This window comes from Cibotium barometz, chromosome 49 (assembly GCF_041138505.1).
Source record: "Cibotium barometz isolate CiBa-2024 chromosome 49, ASM4113850v1, whole genome shotgun sequence".
Classification (NCBI taxonomy): domain Eukaryota; kingdom Viridiplantae; phylum Streptophyta; class Polypodiopsida; order Cyatheales; family Cibotiaceae; genus Cibotium; species Cibotium barometz.
The window spans coordinates 27854608-27878843 of record NC_141094.1 but is presented as its reverse complement, the minus strand read 5'-3'; the positions used below and the strand labels follow the sequence as shown (position 1 = coordinate 27878843).

The following is a 24236-nucleotide window of genomic DNA, read 5'->3' as shown; positions in this document are numbered from 1 at the left end:
GTTGCATCCATTCGCCCTCCATGCATGCAATCTGTCACCCCCCTCAATGTACAGAGGCATGCACTCACACATGTGAGGCAATGCCCCACTCGCCCACGATCACCACCACACACGTCACTCGCAATAACTCACACTTAACTCCCAGATCTCCTCTCGCCACCAGCCCCCTAACATTAGAGGAATAATACCCACAATGTCTTTAATTGGAAGCAATCTCTTTTGGATGACACAGAGAAACTACACTCGGCCCTTTAGAGAGGTATTAGAAAATGGCTTAGCAAAGTAGTACCCACCACGATGTCTTTAATTGGAAGCAATCTCTTTTGGATGACACAGAGAAACTAAACTTGGCCCTTTGGAGGGGTATTAGAAAATGGCTTAGCAAAGTAGTACCCACGATGTCTTTAATTGGAAGCTATCTCTTTTGGATGACACATAGAAACTAAACTCGGCCCTTTGGAGGGGTATAAGAAAATGGCTTAGCGAAGTAGTACCCACGATGCCTTTAATTGGAAGCAATCTCTTTTGGATGACAGAGAGAAACTAAACTTGGCCCTTGTGGAAGTTTGACAACTGACCAGAGATTGCGATCAATGCTTTTAACAATTTAGTCTTCTCTAAGAAATCAAGGGAATAGTGTGAAAAATGTTTCAGATGGACCAAATCCAGAAGAGCTCTTAAGGGGGACTTTTGAGAAGAATATAGGTGGTTACACAAGCCTGTAATGTAAATATCTTCTCTCTCCATTGATGGATTAACTTGCCAACCTTTGAGATTCTCTCTCTCTCTCTCACGCGCGCGCATACACTAAGCCTCGCTTGTCAGAGACAGAAGCTCCTTTGTTTGGCTTGAATCGCGACGAGTTGCTGCTCGACATCGAAGCTTCCATCGCCCAATGGTACCTCATGCCTTTGTATTTGCTCGTTCTTCCCAACCTGGCTTTCATAACGTCCTGGTTTCTGATGCAAGTTTTTACCTGCGCTTCAGTCAGGCCGGAAGGAGACGGTGCTGGACCTGGCGAAGTTCGTAGATAAAGGCGTGTCTGTGAAGCTCACCGGCGGTAGAGAAGGTGCCTTTTTTTCCTGCTAGGAAATTAGGGTTAGGGTGAGAAAATACTGAGCAAAAGCAAGATAGGGAAGGGTTATGGCTAAGGCTAGGGTTAGAGTAAAAAAAATGGTATGGTGAAATGAAGAGAGGGTTGTACCAAAATCCATCACTACGACCAAGTGTTAGGGTTGGAAAAGGCTGCCATGCTTGAATTTATTCTTGAAAATCAAGGCTTCGGTTTAGAAAAGGAAGCGAATGACCACATGAACCGGTAGCATGCTTAGCTGAAAGCCGTAAAAGGTTACTAAGTGATTAGCAGCATGTAGTTTATCAAAATGGCTATGGGCTTAAGATTGCATGTCAAAGCTGTAAGGTTCAACTTCAAGACATGGTAGTGGATATGGATCTTTCCTTGCTATCGGCTGTTCACCACCTGGCGTCCAGCCATTCATTGCCTAGACCCCTACACGACCTGAAAATAGGTGAAAAACTCCATAAAATGGGTGGGCAACCCACATCAAAGGCCCATAAAATAGGGGGGAAAATATGGGGAATGCCTGAGCTTAGAAACGGCCCCCGTAAACACCAGAAAGGCCACCAACAGGAGATGATATATGCTAACATCCTAACGGAGAGTCTGAAGAGGTATGCGAGTCTAGGCATCATAGGTGTTGGAGCTCCCAGGTTTTCCTCTTGTCATTGTCTCTTTCTATCAAAAACGAATTGGTCTACTGAAGTTGTACAAGGATCTATTGGCATCAAGGATTGCATGTCTGTTGTCTGTCAGGGAGATGAGGTAAAAGCACTGATGATATGTGGGGCAGCCAAGAAAGCCTACCCTAGGGGGCAGTTGTGCACAGCAGCCAGGCCAAGAGGCCGGCCAGCCAATGCAGCGCAGCCAACCAGCAGAGCACATAGTCTGCAACTGCCTAGAGAGGTAGCCAAGCAAGGCACACATCAGAGGTGGGCAGCAGGAAGTGTGCACAGAACAGAGGCAGTACCATGGCTGTATTCACATAAAAAAAGCTGGGAAAAATGCGCAAGCAGAAAAAAAACAGGCGGGCAGTTTTTAGGAAAAAGAAAAGCAGCATCGTTTTATTTTTTTGAGAAAAGCAGATGTTTTTTCAATTATATATACTTGATGGCTTAAAAAAAAAGGAGGGGGGGGGAGAGGAGCTTTAAGTCAAATTAAAGCACATGGGTTTTTTTAATTACAACTGAAAAGCACATTAGTTTTTAAGAAAAAAAACCAAAAGCAAGTAAAACCCTTGAACTTTAGGTATAAAAGGGGGGGCTTGCTTGTGATTTCTCCACATCCAAAGTCAATCTCCTTGGTTAAGAGGGCTGAAAGTACTCGGCCAGCTTCCAAGAGCGAGATTGGTACTTGAGTTCATGGGAGAGTGGGATTTTTTGCAACACTTCATCTTGGCACGCGAGTTTTCTTTGAGCAGCATTAGATTAGCTTGGGATTTGCATGGTTGATGAAGCAGAGAATGATTGTGTGATTAACGAGAATGTTCATCTCGACGGATGACCATCAAGATGATGATGTGACGGTTGATGACCTGGTTACGAAGGTAGACTTTGAGGCAAGGATGACCACCATTGTTGTTATGCAAGCAACATTGGTGGGTTTGGTGACATTAGGGGGACCTAGGACAGCTTTAGTTGCACCCTCTTTTACTCCAGAGCTCTATACGGGGTAGCGGAAATAGATGACTCAAGAGACAATTGACTCTTGGATTCATAGATGGGGTACACACTTTGACTTCCATCCTTTTCTTGAGGATAAGAAGATATATAGATGGTACAAGGGTTTCTAACATGATAAGCCCTTACCTGGTGGAATGAGTTACGAGTGAAGCCCATGACGTGGGTAGATTTTGAGAGTTTTCCGGGAAGAGTTTCTACTAGTCGAGGATGAATTCAGCAATGTCCAAGTTGAAAAATTTGGAAATGAAGAGTGATCTAGATGGTAATTGGGAATCGATGTTTTCTGGACATTTTTGGCAGCTGGTTTTTCAAAGATTGAAGACTACGCTGAGTATTTAGTCTGATGGACAAACAGAGGGTGAATTGGGTGTTGGAGGATATGCTTTGTGCATACGTCTCCAAGACATAGTTGCAAAGAATCGCGTTTGATTCATTTTTTATGAAACGAAACGTTTCAAAAACCTTTCTTTCGAATGAAACGTGTTTCTTGCCTTGCCACTTGTTATTAGTACATATAGAAGAGAGGGAGATGTCAAAATACGTAGCGGAGATGATAACAAAATCTGAAACCACAAGAGCAAGTAGAGTGCAGAAAATAGACAACACAAGAGAAGGAGAGAGATAGGCATGCAACTCTTCTTTATACACAAGATGCCGCAATGAAAAGATGATACAAAGAAGTGGGGGGCCACGGGGCCATTTTATATGGCCCCATATATGCAGTCGGGGTGTAAAGCTTTTATAGCTTTATTAACATGATTAATTCTTAATTTACAAACATAAGACAAATGCTGATAGAAAGATTGAGTTGTTTGCATTGAGACAGGGGCCTTTCTTAAATAGAGGCCGAAAGGGTAGAAGTGAAGAGACACATCCCTAGGAAGGGGTGTGGCTCTTGAGTCAATGGTTATGTCCTTTGGACTTAGGGGTGTGTCTTTTAATGAATAGACATGTCCTTTGATAGTGACCCATGTGTAAGGGTGTGACCCTTCACAGGTGTCCTTTCAGTTAATAAGGGATTAAGGAGTAATGAAGGAGAGATTAAGAGAGTTAGTCATAATCGTGACATTCCCTCCCACTTAAAATAAGACTCCGGCTAAGAAGAGATGGTTGTCTTTGAAAGAATTCTCGAAGAAGTTCTGGATATTCCTGTAAGTCTTCATCACTTTGCCAAGTAGAGTCGGAATCATCAAGACCTCTCCATTTAACCAAAAATTCTGTAGTGAGTTTATGTCGTGTTTCTTTCTGTCTGACATCAAGAATTATCTCTGGAATTAAGAGTATGTGTTCATCTTCGATTTCTGGAACATAATCCAAATGATCTAAAACTGGAAAATCACCGTCCACAAACTTCTTGAGCCAAGAAATGTGGAAAGTTGGATGAATTCTACCCCAAGAAGGTGGTAACTCCAACTTATAACTGAGAGATGAGTTCTTCTTAATAATACGAAAGGGTCCATAATATCTTGGGCGAAGCTTTGGAAAAACTGATTTCACTGTCTTGTATCGATGAGGGGCAATATATAATAATACCAAGTCTCCTCCTTGAAATTCAATGTGACGATGGCGCTTATTAGCTGTGCGTTGATATTGTTCTTGGACGCTGATCATCTTATCCTTAATCTGTAATAGAATATCTTTCATTTCTTGAACGAGGTGGTATGCTAAAGCCACTTTATGTTGAAGAACAAAGTTGACAGGAATAAGAGGAGTATGGCCATAAGCTGCTTGGAATCTGATTAACTCGTTTCGTTTGTCCATCAATGATAAGCAGAGCTAAAGAGTAAATTTGTACCAAGAGACTTGAATATCGAAGTCCAAAAATGTCTTGTAAACTTTGGATCTCGATCCGAAACTATAGATTTTGGCAATCCATGAAGTTTGAAGATATACTGTATAAACAGTACTGCAATATCTGAAGCCTGGGCTGCTTTCTTGCATGGGATGAAATGTGTCATTTTAGAAAATCTATCAACCACCACAAGAATCTGTGTATTGCCTTTAGAAGAATGTGGCAATGAAGTGATAAAATCCAAACTAATACTTTCCCAGCGTTCATTGGGAATTGGAAGTGGTTGAAGAAGACCAGCTGGAACTTGTCCGCTAGATTTCATATGTTGGCATGAGAGTCACGCTGTAACAAACTTAATAACATCTTGCTTCATTTGAGGCCAATAGTATGTAGCTGTCAAAAGACGATAAGTCTTGTGGATGCCTGGGTGTGCAGCATAAGCGACCTCGTGATGTTCTTTCACCAATACTCTTCGAACATGAGTATCATGAGGTACACAAATACGGTCCTGATAATATAATAAACCATCCACTATTGTATACGCTTTATAAATCTGTAAGTCGGAAGGAGTTGCATTCTGAGAATTGAGAATTCGAAATGCATTTTCAAAATCACGATCTGTTGAATAACGGTCCTTGAATCTTTGAGGTATATCCATTTCAATTGTAGAAATAGCCAAGACCGAAGCTGACAGATGTGAATGTTAGAAGTCATCTCCTGTCTAGATTTATACACCAGGGCCTTTGTTGTGGGTGTGCCTGCCCTTATCAGGTGTTTTATCATTTTTCCTCACTCCCCGTATTTTTCCCCTATTTTTTCCCATTTTTCTAATGCTTGGGAGGCAGCCCTGAGGCGGCTGGAGGATCAGTAGCTGGCCGACTGCCTGGACATCAGTCGTGGACCTCTGTTATGCTGGCCGACTGGATGTATGCAGTCGTGGGCTTGATCTGCTCTGCTGGCCGACTGTTGTTGCAGTCGTGGAGGCCTCTTCAGCAGGCCGACTGCCTACCTGGGGGCATATAAATAGGCCCCCAGCCCCCATACCTTATTTGTATCATTTCTCGGGATCTTCTTGTGTATATAGAGCAGAGTTACACGCCTACATCTCTCTCTCTCGTGCTGTTTTTCTGCCTGCGTTTTTGCTCTTGTGTTCCCAGATTTGGTCATCATCTCCGCTGCGTATTTTGACATGGTATCAGAGCCCTAGGCTCTAGATAGGTCTTGGGATTTGTGTGAGCAAGAGGGGGACTGTTTTGTGGCTGATTGGTGGACTGTTTTGGACTGTTCGGGAAGAGGAGGAGCAAGAGGAAGGCGGGCTGATTTGCTGGACAGCCACTTGCAGGTTTTAGTTCTTCTTTGTTCCCACCCACCCACCCTTTTCAGAGTACATCCCCGCTATGGCAGATCTGTTTGAGATGGTCGAGAGACATGTGAAGATCCCGACACTCCCCACGTTCCCGGTGGACCGTCAGTTGGATGGGAGCAACTACGGCATATGGAAGGTGATGATGGAATCTGTTCTGGAGTCTTACGACCTCGCCGATTTCGTCATTGTTGGTGTTCCACGGCCGGAAGTAGAGGAAGGGGAGTTACCGTCAACCCGAAAGGACCGGGAGGCCCAGACACAGATGTGGGATCGTGTCAACGCCAGGGTCCGTTGGTTTATTTTCCTCAACTGCACGCCACAGGTAATCAATCATGTAAAGCATATGATGCTGGCCAGAGGTATATGGCAGCATTTGGCCTCACTTTACAATAGGATATCGCCCATGAAGAGGATTTCCTTGGAAGTACAGATGCGGGTTATGAGCCCTGCAAAGTCGTCGATGATGCGGGAGCATATTAACAAGCTGCAGGCTCTTCAGCAGGAAGTTCTTCAGGCTGGGAAGGAGATATCGTCAGAGGACATGGCCATCACGTTGCTGTCACATTTGCCCTCTTCGTACTCAGCATTTTACTCCTCTTTGATTACCAGTGGCAGGCTCAGCACCATCACGTGGGAGGAGCTTGTGCCCATGGTCCTAGACCAGGAGGAACGATTCACGAACCCTCCTCAGGGTGGAGGTTCGGAGGCCTTAACTGGCCAACGATCGAAAGGCCGTAACTCGGGCAAAGGGAAGGCTTCATCGGAGAAGTCTTCTGAGAAGAAGTCCGACACTGACCGCGAGAAACTGAAGGCAGAGAGGACCTGTAATGATTGTGGCGAGAAGGGCCACTACTGGAGGCAGTGTCCCAAGCGGAAGACCGAGAAGGGTGAAGATTCCTCAGTAGCAATCATGAAGACTCTGGCTTTTGTGCACCTGGAGGTGGTGGACACCGATGTTTCATTTTCTTCAGGCAGGGAGGAGATTGGAGGACTCTCCGCAGCGGATACTCGGGAGGATTCTCGATAGTCGTGCTTCCAGGCACATGATTCCTTCCCGTTCCGGTTTACAGGATCTCTGCAGGCTTTCTGGTCATATTCTTACTGGGGATACGTCCACTATCCCAGTTCACAGTGAGGGCAGGATGGAGATAGTTTCCGATGGCAGAGGGGGGAAGCATTCCTCCCAGGTGTTGTATGTTCCGGCACTTGGTTTTCATCTGTTGTCAGTGCATCAGGTTTGCAAGACTGGCGTACGGGTGGAGTTTAATGAGCATTTTGTTGCTCTCCGGGACAAAGCAACAGGCCAAGTGGTTTGGGAAGGTGGAGTGGAGAATGGAGTTTACAGGCTTTCAGCACTCTCTCTCTCCCAGGTCCTCAGGTTTGTGATGAGTGGCAGTCTGGTAATGGCCACTTAAGTGTGGATACGCTGCAGGTGCGGGCTTTCCGAGACCAGGTGGTGGATAGCTTGCCAGTAGATGGCAGCAGTTGGTAGGAACTTTCCAGTACTGATGTTGGTAGTTCTTGTGTTCGTGAGTCAGAGGAAGCTGAACAGGTCACTTATGCTCTGATGTCTCGTAGTGTTCGGGACATACAACTTCCAGTTGTTGAGGATGTTCTTTCCACGGGGACCTTTCGGAAAGCCAGGCAGGTGGCAGGTACTTACTTGCAGAAGGAGGTGGTTTCTCCAGGCTTTGTGGTTCCGGATTCAGAGGGGGTGGTTGACAGGTTTCATCAAGTTTCCAAGACTTGTTTGTGCACCGTAACAGGTGTTGATCCTTGTGAGCAGTGTGATGTCTCTGTGATTCAGAAGCTGTATGGTTCATTTATCTGGTTGATGGACACCAGATTGGACGGGAGCTTCCTGATGAGGCGGTTGAGCTCATGGTTGTGGATGACTCTTTGGGAGCCAGGATTGCGTTTCCTGTGGTTTCTGCGGCATGCGAAGGATCAGGGACTCTTGTACACAGGAGGGGGATTATTGGATGGAGTCCGACTCCACGGTTGGAGTGACTCGGTTTGGGGAGGAGATCCGGACACGAGGAGATCTACTTCAGGCCCAGGAGCAGTTTTACGGAGCAGCAGGAGGTTACATTGCAGGTTTGGGCTTCCACTGGAGGAACCCATGGTCATCCAGAGGCACTTTGTTCGTGAACAGATCGTTGCCGATGACATCTTGCTAGAGTTCTGTTCGACGGAGGACAGTACGGTGGACCTCTTCACGAAGTCGCTCTCTCAGGATTTGCTCAATCGGCACCCCAGCTCCCAGTGGTTGGTTTCACAGCCAGGAGCTGAGAGGGGGTGTTAGAAGTCATCTCCTGTCTAGATTTATACACCAGGGCCTTTGTTGTGGGTGTGCCTGCCCTTATCAGGTGTTTTATCATTTTTCCTCACTCCCCGTATTTTTCCCCTATTTTTTCCCATTTTTCTGAGGCTTGGGAGGCAGCCCTGAGGCGGCTGGAGGATCAGTAGCTGGCCGACTGCCTGGACATCAGTCGTGGACCTCTGTTATGCTGGCCGACTAGATGTATGCAGTCGTGGGCTTGATCTGCTGTGCTGGCCGATTGTTGTTGCAGTCGTGGAGGCCTCTTCAGCAGGCCGACTGCCTACCTGGGGGCATATAAATAGGCCCCCAGCCCCCATACCTTATTTGTATCATTTCTCGGGATCTTCTTGTGTATATAGAGCAGAGTTACACGTCTACATCTCTCTCTCTCTCGTGCTGTTTTTCTGCCTGCGTTTTTGCTTGTGTGTTCCCAGATTTGGTCATCATCTCCGCTGCGTATTCTGACAGTAAAGGCCGTGGCACCAAAGACCAAGTGTGATTCCTCTCAATAGAGGACATCTCTGCTTCCATGGCTTGCCGCCATTGCGGCTGTGAAGGACTCTCAGGCTCATCAATCTCTTGGAGAGAACTCATGAGAGAATCTCTGAAGAGTTGTTGAATCCACTGAGGTAGGCCAGCCTTCCACTCAAAGCGTGAAGAAGAAGAAGATCCAGTTGCTATAGAGGACTCATGTGATGTTGTTGGGAGAGGTGATGAAATAAGCACTGGTGGGGGTAATCCCGGAGTCAAAGCAGGACTCGTAGAGGGACTGGGAGCTGCAAAAGTTGGTGCAACAGGAGTTGGTGGTTGTTAAGGAGCAGCTGACACTGGAGTTGCAGCAAGAGGAGGAGGAGCTGGACATGGAAGAGGTATAAGATCACTAACATCGGCCGTGAATGAATCATCCAAAAAGTTGGAAGATGCATCAGGTGGAGAGGAGTCGATGCCAAACAAGCTCTCATCAAACCGAGCATCATGGGAAATGATGATGTCATCAATCTCCGGATCCCAAAAGCGGTACCCTTTGGATCTCAGACTGTAGCTTCTTGTGAAGATCATCCTCTTTGACTTCGGTGCGAGTGTGGTCCTCTTTTGATATGAACATGCACACAAGCAACACAACTGAAAACACGTAGATGAGAAACAGAAGGCTTGTGTTGTTGGTCATGTCCACCTGGCCTGGCTAGTTCAGGTGTGAACCAGCTTACTCACGGGCACTTTTTCCCTGTGGTTGGACACAGGTTTTTTTCCCGCGTGAACACACTCTTGTGTGTTGGGCACTTAGCCCTAGGCTTTTTAGTACTCTTATTGTACTTTTATTTCAATCATTCAATGAGTACATCTTTCCAGCTCCCTCACGTTTCTTGGTGTGCTTGAGCTTGTGTGTGTGTGTGTGTGTGCAGGCTAACTGCCCTCCTACCCAACATTGGTATCATAGCCTGGTTATGGTTAGGGTTACACCCTGCTGCCTACTGTACTTAGTACTGAACACTGCTCGACCACTCCTGTGTGCCACCCCTCTTGAAGCTGCGATTGTACCTGTGACTGTACCTGCGACCTGTTGTATCTGTGCCCGACCAGCTGTTGTGTGCCGCCGACCAGTTTCTGTGCGCTGTCGAACAGCTGCTGTGCGCTGTGTGTCAACTCCTTGCAGCTGCCGCCCTGCACCCCTTTGCGACTGCCCGATTTGTCTTGTGCTGCCCCTTTGAAGACCGACTCGACCTACTGTGCACCGCCTGCTATGCGCTGCCCTGCTACTACCTTGTGTGCTGACCTGCGCCCTTTGTTGCCGCTCGACTGCAGATCTGTTTCTGTGCATGCCTTCTGCACCTCCTCGAAATCTATGCCGACTGCAACAGTTCAGTATTTTACTGTTATTTCTGTTAGAAGTCATCTCCTGTCTTTACTGAGACACCAGGGCCTTTGTTGTGGGTGTGCCCGCCCTTGTAGGTGCTTTTCTCATTTTTCCCATTTTTTCTGTGGCTTGGGTGGAGGTGGCAGGATGTCCTTTTTGGTAGCTGACTGCATCAGTCTTCTTAGTGGTGCTGGCCGACTGTATGTGGACAGGTCGTGGACCTTCTTGGTGCTGGCTGACACCCCTATGAGCTGGCCGACTGGTGTATACAGTCGTGGGCACTTCTGGACTCTTGTTGGCTGTCCTATAGCAGGTCAACTGCCGTTTGGGGGCCATATAAAATGGCCCCACAGCCCCTTGCCACATTGTGTATTGTATTCGGGATCTTCTTGTGTTTATATAGTAGAGTTATACGCCTCTCTCTCCATTGCTGTCTGTTTTCTACACTTGCTCTTGTGTTCCCAGATCTAGTCATCATCTCCGCTGCGTATTTTGACAATTTCTACAATTTCTTCAAAAATTCAGAAATTGCTAAAACAATTAGCAAATTGGTTGCATTAATTTTGGGGCTTTTCACCATTGAGCCTGAAATTGCAATATTGACACACATTGGCATTGATTTCATCAGATCTGGTGCATCAATGCACTAGAAATTTGGGGATTTTGCAGAAACTGACACTATTTGCAGGTCTATCATAGACATTTACAGGCATTTTGGGTGTAACTGGCACATTCACTTGACATTGGTGCATTTTCTCCATTTTTTTGGGCATTACAACATTTGGTACAGGTGATAATTGCACATTTGGACACTTTAGCAGATTTACAGGTGCCGATTCAGATCTGGTCTAGTTGGTTGCCTAAAAATTGGGCCTTTTTTACATTGAGTCCATTTTTGCAGCATTTGACCCATTTACCTTTGATTTTGTCGGGATTTAAGCACTTGCAGCTCTTACAAGTGTCAACTGGTCGTGTTTTTCACGGCACATGTATACATTTGTGGTTTACCGTAGTATATGTATGCCATTGTGGACACTTTGACAGATTTTCATTATCGTGCAGTACACACGTAGATTTGGGACATACATATATATTTCTTGTGGTGAAGGAGTTCCCTTTCAGTCCATTGATTATCCTGCTATTTCTCTCCCACATTCTTACAGTTTTGTTGGGCATTGCCTACTCTTGTGGTGACTTGTGAACAGATTTGCTGTGTTATCATGGCCAACAGTAACAATGACCACTTTGGCATGTTGTCTCAAGTGGACAAGCTCAATGGGGATAACTAATCTATGTGGGCTTATAATGATGCGTCATGTATTGGTTGCCAAGAATGTATGGCGATATGTGGATGGCACTGAGGAGCGTCCTCTCACACCTGCTCTAGCGGAAGGTGAAGTGATTCCCGCTCACCCTCTTGTAGGTCAACCTTCTCGTCCTCTTCCTACCCAGCAACAACGTACTTGGGATGCTAGGGATGCTCCGGAACATGCATTGATTAATCTCTCGTACCGCAGGCACATCATTCCGCACATTCGTTCATGCACCACCACAAAGGGTGCTTTGGCGGCGGCGTATTCAGGTTGCAATGAGGCTCGTGTAGCTTATCTTCGGGGTAAGCTTGAGACTGACCGCATGCTTGAAGGTGACTCTATCGATCGATACCTTACGCATGTGAAAGATCTTCGAGAGCAGCTCATTAACATTGATGAGGTCTTGATAGATGGCTATCTTGTTCAGACAGTCTTGTGTAATTTGCCCGACTCTTATCATACATTTGGCACCACTTTGCGGTTGTTGGCTTGTAATGCACCTAATGCGGTCACTTTTGACAACCTTGTGACTTTCTTGCTCAGTGAAGAGCAATCCCGTTTCAACAGGAACAACATGATGTCTGCTGAGTCAGCAATGGTTGCTCCCTTTCGTGGGAATTGATCTGGGCCTAAACCTAGCCCATCGGATCCTCCCAAGACAGAGGACAAGCCTGAAAAGAAAAAGCGTTGTAATTATTGCAGGAAAACAGGGCACACCATAGAGGAATGCAGGAAAGAAGCTGGCATCTTCTTCAACAGGTGCAGACCAGGCTAATTTGGCTACACATGCATCAGCCTTGACCATTACATTCATCACCTGTAGAGATGTCTTCTGATGCCGTTGCTTTTGATGACTATGCTCTATAGTCAGTACTTCTTGGTATGGATTGTCTGGCAGATGCATTTCAGGGGGGGGATTTTACTTGCCCACATGCAGTTGGTGATGCCTCATGGTCACTTATGCTTGTTGACCCCTATGCTTGTCTATGCTAGACGCTTTCTCTTATGTGATGTGTATTGGAGATGCCTTTTATGCTGTTTTTCCTTGTAGCGGGATTGTTTCTCTAGTGTTGACATTGTCACTTTCTCACGTGTGATGTTTACTGGGAGTGCCTTCTCCACACTTGGCCAGTGTTGGCTTGCCCTCATGGTTTTGACATGTCACATGTATATTATTCATTGTGGGATTATGCATCTTTACACTTGCCATACATGCCACTGATCATGGCATTGTTGAGAGTTTACCCATCCTCTCATAGCATTGGCTGATGCCCACCCCGAGCCCCCACTTTTTCTCCCGATTTTCAGCTTTCCCCATTGCTGAATTTTTACTTTTATCAGCCCTACCATTGCTGATTCTTCCTCATCGGGTCCTCCATTGATGAGTTTCTCTCTTGCAGCTTACATTGCATGTCTCACAGGCATGACTTTTGGATCCTGTTGCCTTTACACATGCGTATACTGCTACATCTTCTTATGCTTATCACTGGTGCAGTTACATAGCTATGCTTTGCTGTCTTGTTGTCATTGATGTGGATTACATGCAGCTTAGCTTGGCATTTGGATGCTTGCCTTCAGGGGGGTATTATGTGATGCCTCTTGATTTGATGCAGTTGATGTCCACATGATCTTTGACATGCATTCCAGGTGATGCGTTTCTGTACTACTGTGCTCTACCATTAGCACTATGACATCGGGGTTTCTCATTTTCTCCGTCATATAGTGCTTGCTTTTCCCATTGGCACTGGAGTTCATCTTTGCCATCGTGATCTCTCTTGATCACTCTTACTGTGGAGCATAGTGCAGGGCAGCATTCACAGCTTTATCACCTTGCTACTCGTTCACACCATTCACTTGAGGGGGATTTGTTGGTCACGTCCACCCGGCCACTCCCGGCTAGTACAGGGGTGAACCCAACTTACTCACGGGCACTTTTTCCCTATGGCTGGACACAGGTTTTTCTCGTGTGACCACTCTTGTGTGTTGGGCACTTAGCCCTAGGCTTTTTAGTACTCTTATTGTACTTTCATTTCAATCATTCAACGAGTAATCTTTCAAGCTCCCTCACGTTTCTTGGTGTGCTTGAACTTGTGTCATGTGTGTGTGTGTGTGTGTGTGTGCAGGCTAGCTATCCTCCTACCCAACATGTGTCCTGTAAAAGCCTCCTCTGGAGTCATCCCCTCAACTGCTTTTGTGCGAGCAGTTTATGAGATAAACTGAGGTAGCCACAGCTTCACCCTAGAAAATATTGGGCCCCTCTAAGAAACTCAACCTCCATAGGTCCAGCAAAATCTGCATGTATAAGCTCGAGTCTTTGGGTTGCTCGATGAGTGGCCTCTTGAAATGCATCTCGTTGATGCTTGCCCATCATGGGAGTCAGTGCGAGTGAGGTGGGAAGTAAAGTTGGTGATCTTGTAGAGATCCCCATCATGGACTCCATTCATTGGCAACAACTAAGAGAGTCTTTGTGTCGATCACTTCAATGACCTCATCATCAAAGTACACACCAAGTCCCTTTTGAGAAGCTTTGTACAGTTAAAATAGATTTTTGGAAATCCGTGGTACATATAAAACATCATGTAAGGTGGCAGAGGAACCCAAAGAAACATTACCCACACCGGTGATAGGAAGCGAGGAGTTGTTGTCGATGCGAACCGAAGAAGAGAGTTTGGTAGTCTTGTAGGATATGGGCTTGACTGGTCATGTGGACTGAAGCATCACTATCACCAACACATTGCACCGCTTCAGGTGTGTCACTAACCTCTTCTGGAGAAGTCATCTCTGTGATCACGAGGAGTGAATCTTGTGAATAAGTGGATGAATCTATGACAACCATGTATGCTACTTTGACAGATCCTCCTTTGAAACTTTGTCCTTGCCCTTGTCTTTGGTGTTGTCCTTGTCAGATGCTTTGGAAGCATCCTGGGCTTTATACTTTTGTGGCTGCTCTAGAGCTATCATGATGAGCAAAGCAGCGAGCCTCAGTATGACCTATCCTGCCACAGTAATCACATTCATTGCTTTTGTCCCTGGACTCCTTTGAATCTTTTGTATCCTTTGTTTTTGTTGTTGTTGTTGGAGTTTCCTTTTTCGTCTTTGCCTTTGCCCTTGTCAGAGGCAACAAAAGCAGACTCCGACTTGCCTTTTCCGCGAAGCAGGGTGCACGTGACATTCCCTCCTATGTAACTTGGCGGCAGGTTCATGGCTTCCAAGTAGTCCGCCAACAATTGGGGGTACTCCTGAAAGAACTCTTCATCCAGCCAAATTGTTTTTTTTTTCCGGGAAAAAGATCCTTCAATTAGTTAAAGAAAAAAACAGCCGCAAAGGCTAAGTACAACCACGACGGGCTAGAAACAAATAATCAAAGGGGAAGAGATGCTTCTCCTCCGGCTGGCCGCTCTATAAGTAGAAGGCTCTCTCATACAGGGGCAGGGGGAGGGGGGAGGGGTAAACAACCATATAGGGGCTCTGTAATGCCAAATGGGGTCATCGTCTCTATTTGTTAGGAAAGGGCTAGGCCTTCAAAGTCTCAAGAAGGCTTCCTTCGGCTTCCGCATGCGGTCAGAACCTCCCTGCAGCTTCCCCCACCGACCACGGAGGGTGTGAATGATATCGAACCATATGCTCCTGATGGTCTCAGCTGGCGGAGTGTGGGTACCCTTGATGGCCTCATTGCATCTAGCACACGAGATGTGCCAGGCTGCTATGCTACTGCAAATCTCCCATCTTTGGCATGAGCTTGGTCGCCAGTCACTTGCTGTCGGTGGGGGTGTGACTGCTACTGTTGCAATACGATGGTGGAAGACGTGAAGGGCTAGTCCTGTCCCATCCTCCACATAAGTCCTGACCACTCTAGCCTTGGTTGCCCAAGCGACAGTACCCCAAGTGATGATCCGGGTCGATGTCCTGTCCATAGCGAAGATTTGGAGAATCCGCTGCCAACTCTGCTGAGCCTTCGAGAAAAAGATCCTTAGATTAGTTAAAGAAAAACAGTCGCAAAGGGCTAAGTACAACCACGATAGGCTAAATATAGCCTCACCTCATATAAGGGCGGGAGACAAATGATCAAAGGGAAAGAGATGCTTCTCCTTTGGTTGGTGAGGAGAAGGCTATTGTCATGTGCATCATAGATGCCATGGACATTCTCAGGGCTAGAACCAGAAGAGGCAGCCAGATAAAGAGTATGAACCAGGTAGAGTGAGGATGATGGAGCATAGGGCACTTATATGTAGGACTGTTTTGGTGTGTTACCACCTTTTGTACAAGGCAGCCTATGGCTGTAGTAGGGGTATCTTTTTGTACCATATGAATATACTGAATTTCCAGCACTTCTCTTGCTCTCTACTCTCTCTATATCTGCGTTTTGCATCAGATGGTTTCCAAGAGTGTTTAGGGCTGAAAGAAGACTCCCAGAGCTTCCCCATGTTACATTGGTATCAGAGCATCAGGCTCAGCAAACCTAAACACTGATTCAGTCCCATATGATGGTGTACAGGTCCAAGGTACAGGAAAGTACACGGATTCGAAGCCCAAGGCGAGGAGCACAGAAGCGGGAAGAACTCCCGGGAGGTTTGTTGGTGGTGTTCCACAGTGCCAGAGGGGATGGCAGTCCTGTGAGCCAGATAGGTTCTCGGGCAACGGTCCCAAGGGAGGTTGATCCTCCAAGGGTGATGTGAGTGCCAGACTCATTTCTCAGGAATGAAGACCAAGATGGTGTTCAAAGTCAGGGCAGGAATGGATTGTGGACTAGAGGAAACCAGATGCATAGATCTTCATCAGAGACAGAGTGGTTTGGAGAACAGGCCGGGTTTTCAGAGAAAAAGGGTTGCCAGGGATGGATGATGACAGAGGGACTTCGGGACAGGATTGGGATGATGACAGTCATCCAAGAGCAGGTGGGAGTCCCGTCATCAAGTTTAGCAGAGGGGGATGTCATGTGCATCATAGATGCCATGGACATTCTCAGGGCTAGAACCAGAAGAGGCAGCCAGATAAAGAGTACGAACTAGGTAGAGTCAGGATGATGGAGCACAGGGCACTTTTTGGTAGTGAAAACTGGAGCAGGACTTGGAGCAAGGCAGGAAGAAGCTGTCGGCTGCCAGAAAGGACTGTCGGCTGACGTCAGCAGTGCCAAAAGTGTGTGTCGGCTGCAAGCGCTGAAGTGTGTGTAGACTGGAGTGCAGCGTTTACAGTAGTCGGGCAGCGTTGAAAGCTTTATGGTCGTGAACTGGCCGACCAGCATTCGGCCAGTTGGCCAAGCTTGGAAAGGTCCTATAAAAGGGGACCTTATATATATCTATATATATCTATATATATACATATATATATCTATAGATATATACATATATGTATATATATATATATATATATACAAATATAAATATATATATACATGTATATATCTATAGATATATGTATATCTATATATATACATATATATATCTATATATATACATGTATATATCTACAGATATATACATATATGTATATATCTATAGGCATTCACTCCCTTATGGAGTGGGTCATCTATGTAGGATTGTTTTGGTGTGTTACCACCTTTTGTACAAGGCAACCTATGGCTGTAGTAGGGGTACCTTTTTGTACCATATGAATATACTGAATTTCCAGCACTTCTCTCTCTCTCTCTCTCTCTCTCTCTCTCTCTCTCTACTCTCTCTCTATATCTGCGTTTTGCATCAGATGGTTTCCAAGAGTGTTTAGGGCTGAAAGAAGACTCCCAGAGCTTCCGCATGTTATAGCTATCTCATACATGGGGGGAGGGGGTGGGGGGGACAAGTGGTCTGTAATGCCAAATGGGCTCACCGCCTCTGTCTGTGAGGAAAGGGCGAGGCCTCCAACGTCTCAAGAAGGCTTCCCGCCGCTTCTGCATGTGGTCAGAACCTCCCTGCAGCTTTCCCCACTGACTGCGAAGGAATGATTTCGAGCCATATGCTCTTGATGGTCTCAGCCGGCGGAGTGTGGGTGTCCTCGATGGCCTCGCTACATCTGGCACGCCAGATGTGCTAGGTGGCTATGCTACTGCAAATCTCCCATAGCTGGCATGAGCCTGGTCGCCAGACACCTGTCGGTGGGGCAGTGACTAGTACTACTGCAATACGATGGTGGGAGACATGAAGGGAAAGTCCTCCCCCGTCCTCCTCTTACATCTTGACCGCTCTAGCCTTGGTGGCCCAAGCGACAGTACTCCAAGTGATGAGCCGGGTCGATGTCCTGTCCATAGTGAAGATGTGGAGAATCCGCTGCCAAATGTGTTGAGCCTTTGAGCAATCCCAAAGGCAATGTCGTTGAGACTCCTAGGGGTGGTTGCACCTTGGGCAAGCTGCTGACCGACCTCCGACTGCCATCCAAGTACCGATCGCCAAACTCCTGTGTGTCATCAACCAAAGAAAGAGAGTGATCTTCCTCGGTCGAAAGCTGTCCCAAAGCCTCTTCTAGAAATCTGAAAGGAAGCGCTGTGATAGGCCTTGAGACTGCCAGTGTGTGGTTGCTACCGGTGTGCCAACTATCTCAGGCATCTGGATCCTACGTCCAAGCCACGCTGTATATGCAAAGAAGGGGGCATCCAGAGTCTCCTCCCGATCTGCGGGATCATGCCAAGTCCACTCTCCAGGGTTCCACTACAGTCACGTGAGAGGTCAGCTCTCCCAAATCCATAGCCGTCATAGTCTCTCCTTGGCCACCTTGGCCGGTGCTGGATCTATGTGCCATTCCCGTGCTCGAAAAGCAATCATCCGAACCCTCTGCAAGGTGCAGCCTTTGAAATCCTCCACGGGGTGCTGTGATCTCTCTAGTCTGCCAAGGGGTGCTCTGACCACTGTCCTCATCTGCTCCATGGACCGCCACAAGGATATCGTGTTTGGTAAACACACCTAGCCATACCGGGGGGGGGGGGGGGGGTCGGGTCTGGAATAGGAGTCAGCCACTCCTGAGGAATACCGAGTCAAATTTCAATGTTGATGCTGAGCCTGTCTCTACCTCGGATCCCTATTAGGCCTCTCTTCTGCTCCTCTTGAGGTAACTGCCTATGTGCAATCCAATCTCCGAGAGAACTGGCTGGTCCCATGCTCACAGGATATATGCGGTCGGTCCCCTAGCATGTGGCCACTGGGTAAATGGATCAGGGGGTTCCAGACCAAAGGCTGCCGAAGCTGCTCCTCTGAGGCCACTGGAACAATTTGTCTAAGGGTTGGCCTAAGATGATCCCAAGCACGAAGTAGACTTGCTGCGAATTTGTCCTCAAAGGCAAGGCTAAAACCACGGGCTCGCATCTATGTGAAGATCCATCTAGTACATTGCGGCCACGGGCCTCCTAGGCTCGGAGTGTGAGCTGAAATCCGGGCTAAGAGGAAATCCTTCCAAGGCTCACCACTGGGCACGACTCTGTATAGCGGGATCGATGAGGCCAAGCCCCCCTTTGCTACGTCGCTGAATGATCACTCTCCATGCCACCTTGGCCCTCGCTAGCTCCCCATCACTTCTGGCCCACAAGAAGTTCCAGATCAAATGCTGTACCTGGCCAATACATGCTCGAGAAAAAGCCTAGCACGAAGTGATGTAGCACATGGTGGCAAGCAGTACTTGGTTCGTCACCACCACTCTGCTTGCTAGTGATAGCCTCGCCGAGCTCTAGTATAAAAGCTTCTTCTGAACACTCAGAAGAAGCGGAGTGAGTTGCTGCTCGGGACAGATATCAATGCTAACCTAGCAACGGGGGTAGCGGACTAGAGTGCCCCTCCGAATCCACTAGAAAGCCTCAATTGGTCGCCAAATCGGGGCGGGTGCTGAGCCTACCCAAAAACCACATGACTTGTGCTAGTTGATCTACGCGCCTGATGCACGGCAGAAAATTTCGATTGCCTCCACGAATCTTTGGAGATTCCCAACATCTCCTGCAAGGTAGGCTGTTGTGTCGTCTACAAACTTTGAGTCCAGCAGCTCCTCCTGCATGCGGAGGGGGAGGCGCAATCCCTGAAATCCGGCCTCCTGGGCGGAGAGAAAACTACTCATGGCCTTGGTGACAAATAGGAAGAGGTACAGCACCAGAGGACAACCCTGTCAAACTAAGCGGGAAAGGGGGAATCTGTCGCCTCGGGCTCACTGAATGAGAACCTAGCTGTGTGATGTTGAATAAAGTCATAAGACTCCATGAATCCACTCCATGGGGAATCCCATCCGGCTCATTGTGCCCTCCAAAAGCTCTAGTCCACCTTGCCATAAGCTTTCTCAAAGTCTAGGAGTAGCACAATGAGGTCCTGTTGTCGCATCCTGGCCGAAGCTGTCGCCTCTCAAAAGGTAAAGATGTTGTCCAGAATGCTTCGATCTTGAACAAAACCAGTTTGAGTGTCGTCAATCAAGTCTGGGAGAGAAGGCTGAAGTCGCCTTGGCCAAAATCTTATAGGCCGTCCCTTTAAGGGTGATGGGTCTCCAGTGTCGGATCTCCAATCTATCACCACCCTCCTTGGGAATCAAATATATCAAGCCCTCTATGATTCTCTCTGGCATGGCACACATGTGAGCATAATCTCATTGAAGGCAGCGCGAAGGCCACCTTCCATGAGGTCCCAATGGTGAAGAAAGAAAGAGACAGGAAGCCCGTATGCCCTCGAGCATTTTCCCCTGGGTAATGCCGTCACCGCCTTTGCCAGCTCCTTTGAAGTGAAAGGGTCAATAAGAAAGACCAAAGGTAGGGGGGAACACCTCTCTTGTGTGCCTCCAGACTCTTTCGCGCGCATCCATCACCTGGGGGGATAATGGGACACCAGTGAGAAGAGATCGGAAGAAATCCGTGGCAATGGCTCTCACATGTGGGGGATCAGAAACAATAGCTCCATTTTGGCCACTCAGCATGTGAATACTGTCTCTCCTCATGTGGGGGCCAACTATCTCAAAGAAATCTCCAGTAACTCTGTCACTAGCTTGAGTCCAGAATGAAGCCCTGGCACGGTATCTATACTCCACCCTCCTCTCCTCAGTTGCTTACAGGGTGGCCACTTTCAATTTATGGAGGGCTTCTAAAGCCTTTCCAGTGACTTGGATCTTTTGTTTTTTTGTGCCGGACTCCCTGGTGTGAAAGTTGTTATGGCGAAGAACTTGTCTCGGGTAAGCCTGTGCTAAATCAAGAAGCTAGCATAGCTCCCTGACATCGTACCAAACTATGATCTTTTTTTTTTTTTGGCTGGGTGTAAAGGATTTACGTCAGGTCCAATGATATAACCTAGATGAGAAACCTGCTCCAAAAAGTAGGCATACTTCTTCTTAGTAATGCAGAGTGGAGCAACTCAAGCACTTCAAAATGCTGCATGTGCTCCTAGGGAAGACTGAGATGTCATCAAGGAACATAAATACACACTTCTTGATCAGAGGCTGCATCATCAGCTTGTTGAAAGATGCCAGGGCATTGGCCATATCAAAAGGCATCACTGTGAATTCATAATGGTGTTTCGCTGTTTGGAATGTCTCCCTTTTTGCCATTCTGATTTGATGGTAGCCACTCTTGAGGTCTATCTATCTAGAACACTTTAGCACCATCTAGTTGCTTAAAGATGTATTATACCCGTGGCATCAGAAGCTCGATCTTAACTATGATCTTGTTGAAAGCTCTATAATCAACACACAGTCGAGTTGATCCATCTCTCTTTTTGGCTGATTTGATAGGTTTGAAGGTTAAGTGTTTGCTGCAGGTTTCAAGATTGTTCTGGATGATAGAATGCATAGCGGAAGATGGAAAGTGGAAACATAGGAGAGAGAGTGAGAGAGAGATGGAGAGGAAACACAGGTATAGATCTGCTCTCAATATCACCAAACAAGGATACAAGTCCCGAGCAAGAGGGGAGAAGGCCTTGTATGTGAGGGACTGCAGCAAACAATGCTAAGCAATAAAAAAGAGTGAGGGTATACCTAGCTATATATATGCCTAGATGTAGCTCACGACTAGGGAAAAAGTGTTCAAGACTCCATAAAGTGGGGATAAAATATGGGAATAATATGTGAGGGGTGCATCACCAAGAAGCGAGCAACAAGGAGATGATGTCCAACACACCCTCTCAGCACTGGATGCTGAGTGAACTCCAGGAAGCCAGAGACGCCATCCTCGATCATAGATGAAAGACTAGAGAAATAGGTACCAGGAAAGCTCCACAAGCAATCTCCTCAGCAACGCAGCTACAAAAGCAACATAACAAGCTGCCAGGTACACCGCTCCTCTGAAAGAAAACAACTAAGTAGGTTGCGACGTGCTGCTCCAAATAATGGTTCCAAACCCAAGTGTAAAAACACTCCCCGAAGTAGTATGTCGTGTTTCTAGCTTGGAGAAGGTATGAAAAACCTCAAAACCAACGAAGATTAGATCTTGTAGATAATTTATCCTGGGAGAAGCAGGCTGCTCCTCACTGGAACCCTCTGAGTTTGTCTGCTCAAACTCTGTAACAAGAGTTGCCAAATGCTGAAAAGAAGCATCCTTTGGAAAGGTCGACATCACAAGATGTAAAGACTCTGAAGAAAAGATGGGGTCCATCTGTCCAAACTCCGTACCATGAGTTGCCCAATGCTGTACACAAGTACACTCAATTGAGGTGGGCATCGCTAGATGAAAGGACTCTACATCCCCCTCTGAAAAAAGATGTCGTCGGACTGGTACAGGCCCATCCTGATTCTGATCCAAATCCAAAAAACTCTAGAAGTACCATTATGCTCCAAGCACGGTTAGTAACCACAGATCCAAAGCATCCCATCGGGTCCAAAAGTCCATCCTCCAAAACAACAATCTTGCACACCGCATCAAACTGGCGGGGGGAGGGGCATCCTCAGAAGCATCACAAAGAGAGGTAGAATTAGACTCCTCACAATGAGGAAGGGAAGCAGGAATATAAATTGCAGTGGTAACAAAGTCCTCAAAGGCATCACTGATAGCAGAGGACTGTTCCATAAGTAGAATCAGATGCCAAGAATCAGTAACAAACAAGTGATCCATGTGAAAGGATCACTCCTCACAAGCAAAACACCCTCCTTTCTTTGCAAACACTGCAAAGAACACATGCTCGGACAAAATAAACTGTGCTCAGGATCTTTGAAAAGATTACTACTCTCCTCCAAAAAAAATAAAATTGTAAACTCTGGTCACAGAAAGTCTCCACAGATAAAAAACAGCTCCCGAAACTGATCCTCAAGTGAAGTAGTTGGAGAGGGGCCCCCTCTTAGTGTAGAAAACTCCTTTGGGAAGCAAAACGCAGCCAAAACACTGCTATCCAGCAAAAAACAGCACTCCACCGCCAACAGAAGGCAAGGAATATGAAGAAACTGGGTAACTATGTATGCTAGGAACAAAACACAGGTATAGATGCTTCCTCCTCTCCCTCCTGCGTTTTTTCTTCTCAGAGTTGCTGCTGGTCGCCTGCCTCTTCCAGGCGTTTTTTGTATACTGCGGTCTGATGGGGATTAGGGGTTTTCCATGAGGGAAATGGTGGATGAGGGGGGACTATCTGTAGTAACAACCCCTTCCTCTACTGCTATTTGTTGACCAGTGGTGGACAACAATCTGAATAAATGTCTATCTTTTAGATTCATACCAGGCATAAGGGTGTGTCTTCCTTAGCGCATCTCTTGGGGGTCATCCTGGGCTGGTCTCAGGCTGCCCATGGGCTGTAAACAGCCCTTGAAACTATCCAAACCTATTCATCTTGTCTACGTTGGCCTTCTAGTTGCAATTGATGTCCAATACGCTTAGTATGTCTTTGCACATTCTCAAAGGCCTTAGCCTCCAGACAGTGATTTGCCATGTTACAGACGTGCGTGCACCTAGTTTGTCTGTACAATGTCTCCCTTCTGTAAGTAATCTGCAATAATTTATTGCTTAGAGGTATATCAATTAGTGTGCCGTATCCAAATAAAATGCCCAGACTAACCCTTTACAACGCCTTTGCCTGCAGTTACTGGAACGCTTAAAGGTTATGATCAGCTTCTTAATCTTGTTTTAGATGAAGCTGTGGAGTACTTAAGAGGTCTTTTCTTTTTCTGGCCACCCTTTTAGATGCTATCAAACTCTCTCTCTCTCTCTCTCTCTCTCTCTCTCTTGATGAATTGGGTGACTGCAGATCAAGACGATCCGTTGAAGACTACAGATCAAACAAGGCCATTGGGTCTCATAGTAAGTAATCCTAATTTCTTTGTGTGTCTTCTTTTTGGTAATTATTTGGATCAGTCATTGATCTTATGGAATTTTCCAGGTGTGCAGAGGTACAGCAGTTATGCTTGTTGCTCCTACTGATGGAACAGATGAGATTGCCAATCCTTTTTTACAAACAGATGTGGCATAGGTTACCTTATTGTATATCATGGGTTCTCTATACAGATGCTCTTCATGGCATCATTGCTATATTGCTGCCTGCAGTGCTTGGGCTTGTTTTACACACACCAAAACGTCATATTCTAGTCCATTTGTATTTGACATTAACCACTAGCCTAGTACCGCTTGTGAACGTTTTATGGTAAACTTTTGAAATGGAGGTCTTGGATTCATATTACTAGTTCACCTATGGATGCCTTTTGGATCATCCAGCCTACCAATTGAAAGGAGTATTTTTCCTCTACAGGCCAAGAACCTTAGTTTTTCCTCTTTAAAGTGTTGCGCTATGTGTATGGTTTACATCATAATTTCATGTTCTAACACCTAGTGGACATTTGAGCACGTGTTTCTAGTTAAGACATTTTCATGCCCAAGGCAGCCAAGGGTCTTAGTTTTTAATTTCAAGTACATATACATTAAAATGCTGAAACAAACAGAGAGCAGTGAAGGTGACATTGTGCTGAAG

At 46.5% G+C, this 24236-nt stretch overlaps 1 protein-coding gene across 1 annotated transcript; it reads left to right on the top strand.

Annotated features, from left to right (window-relative positions):
- Positions 1-748: 748 nt before the first annotated feature.
- On the top strand, positions 749-23948 carry EMB2816 (Small nuclear ribonucleoprotein family protein). Its single transcript, XM_086786069.1, has 5 exons — positions 749-898; positions 988-1069; positions 23355-23426; positions 23520-23572; positions 23652-23948. Exons 1-5 carry the CDS (start codon positions 896-898, stop codon positions 23739-23741), a joined length of 300 nt encoding a protein of 99 aa, XP_086642195.1. The 5' UTR covers positions 749-895; the 3' UTR covers positions 23742-23948.
- Positions 23949-24236: the final 288 nt, after the last annotated feature.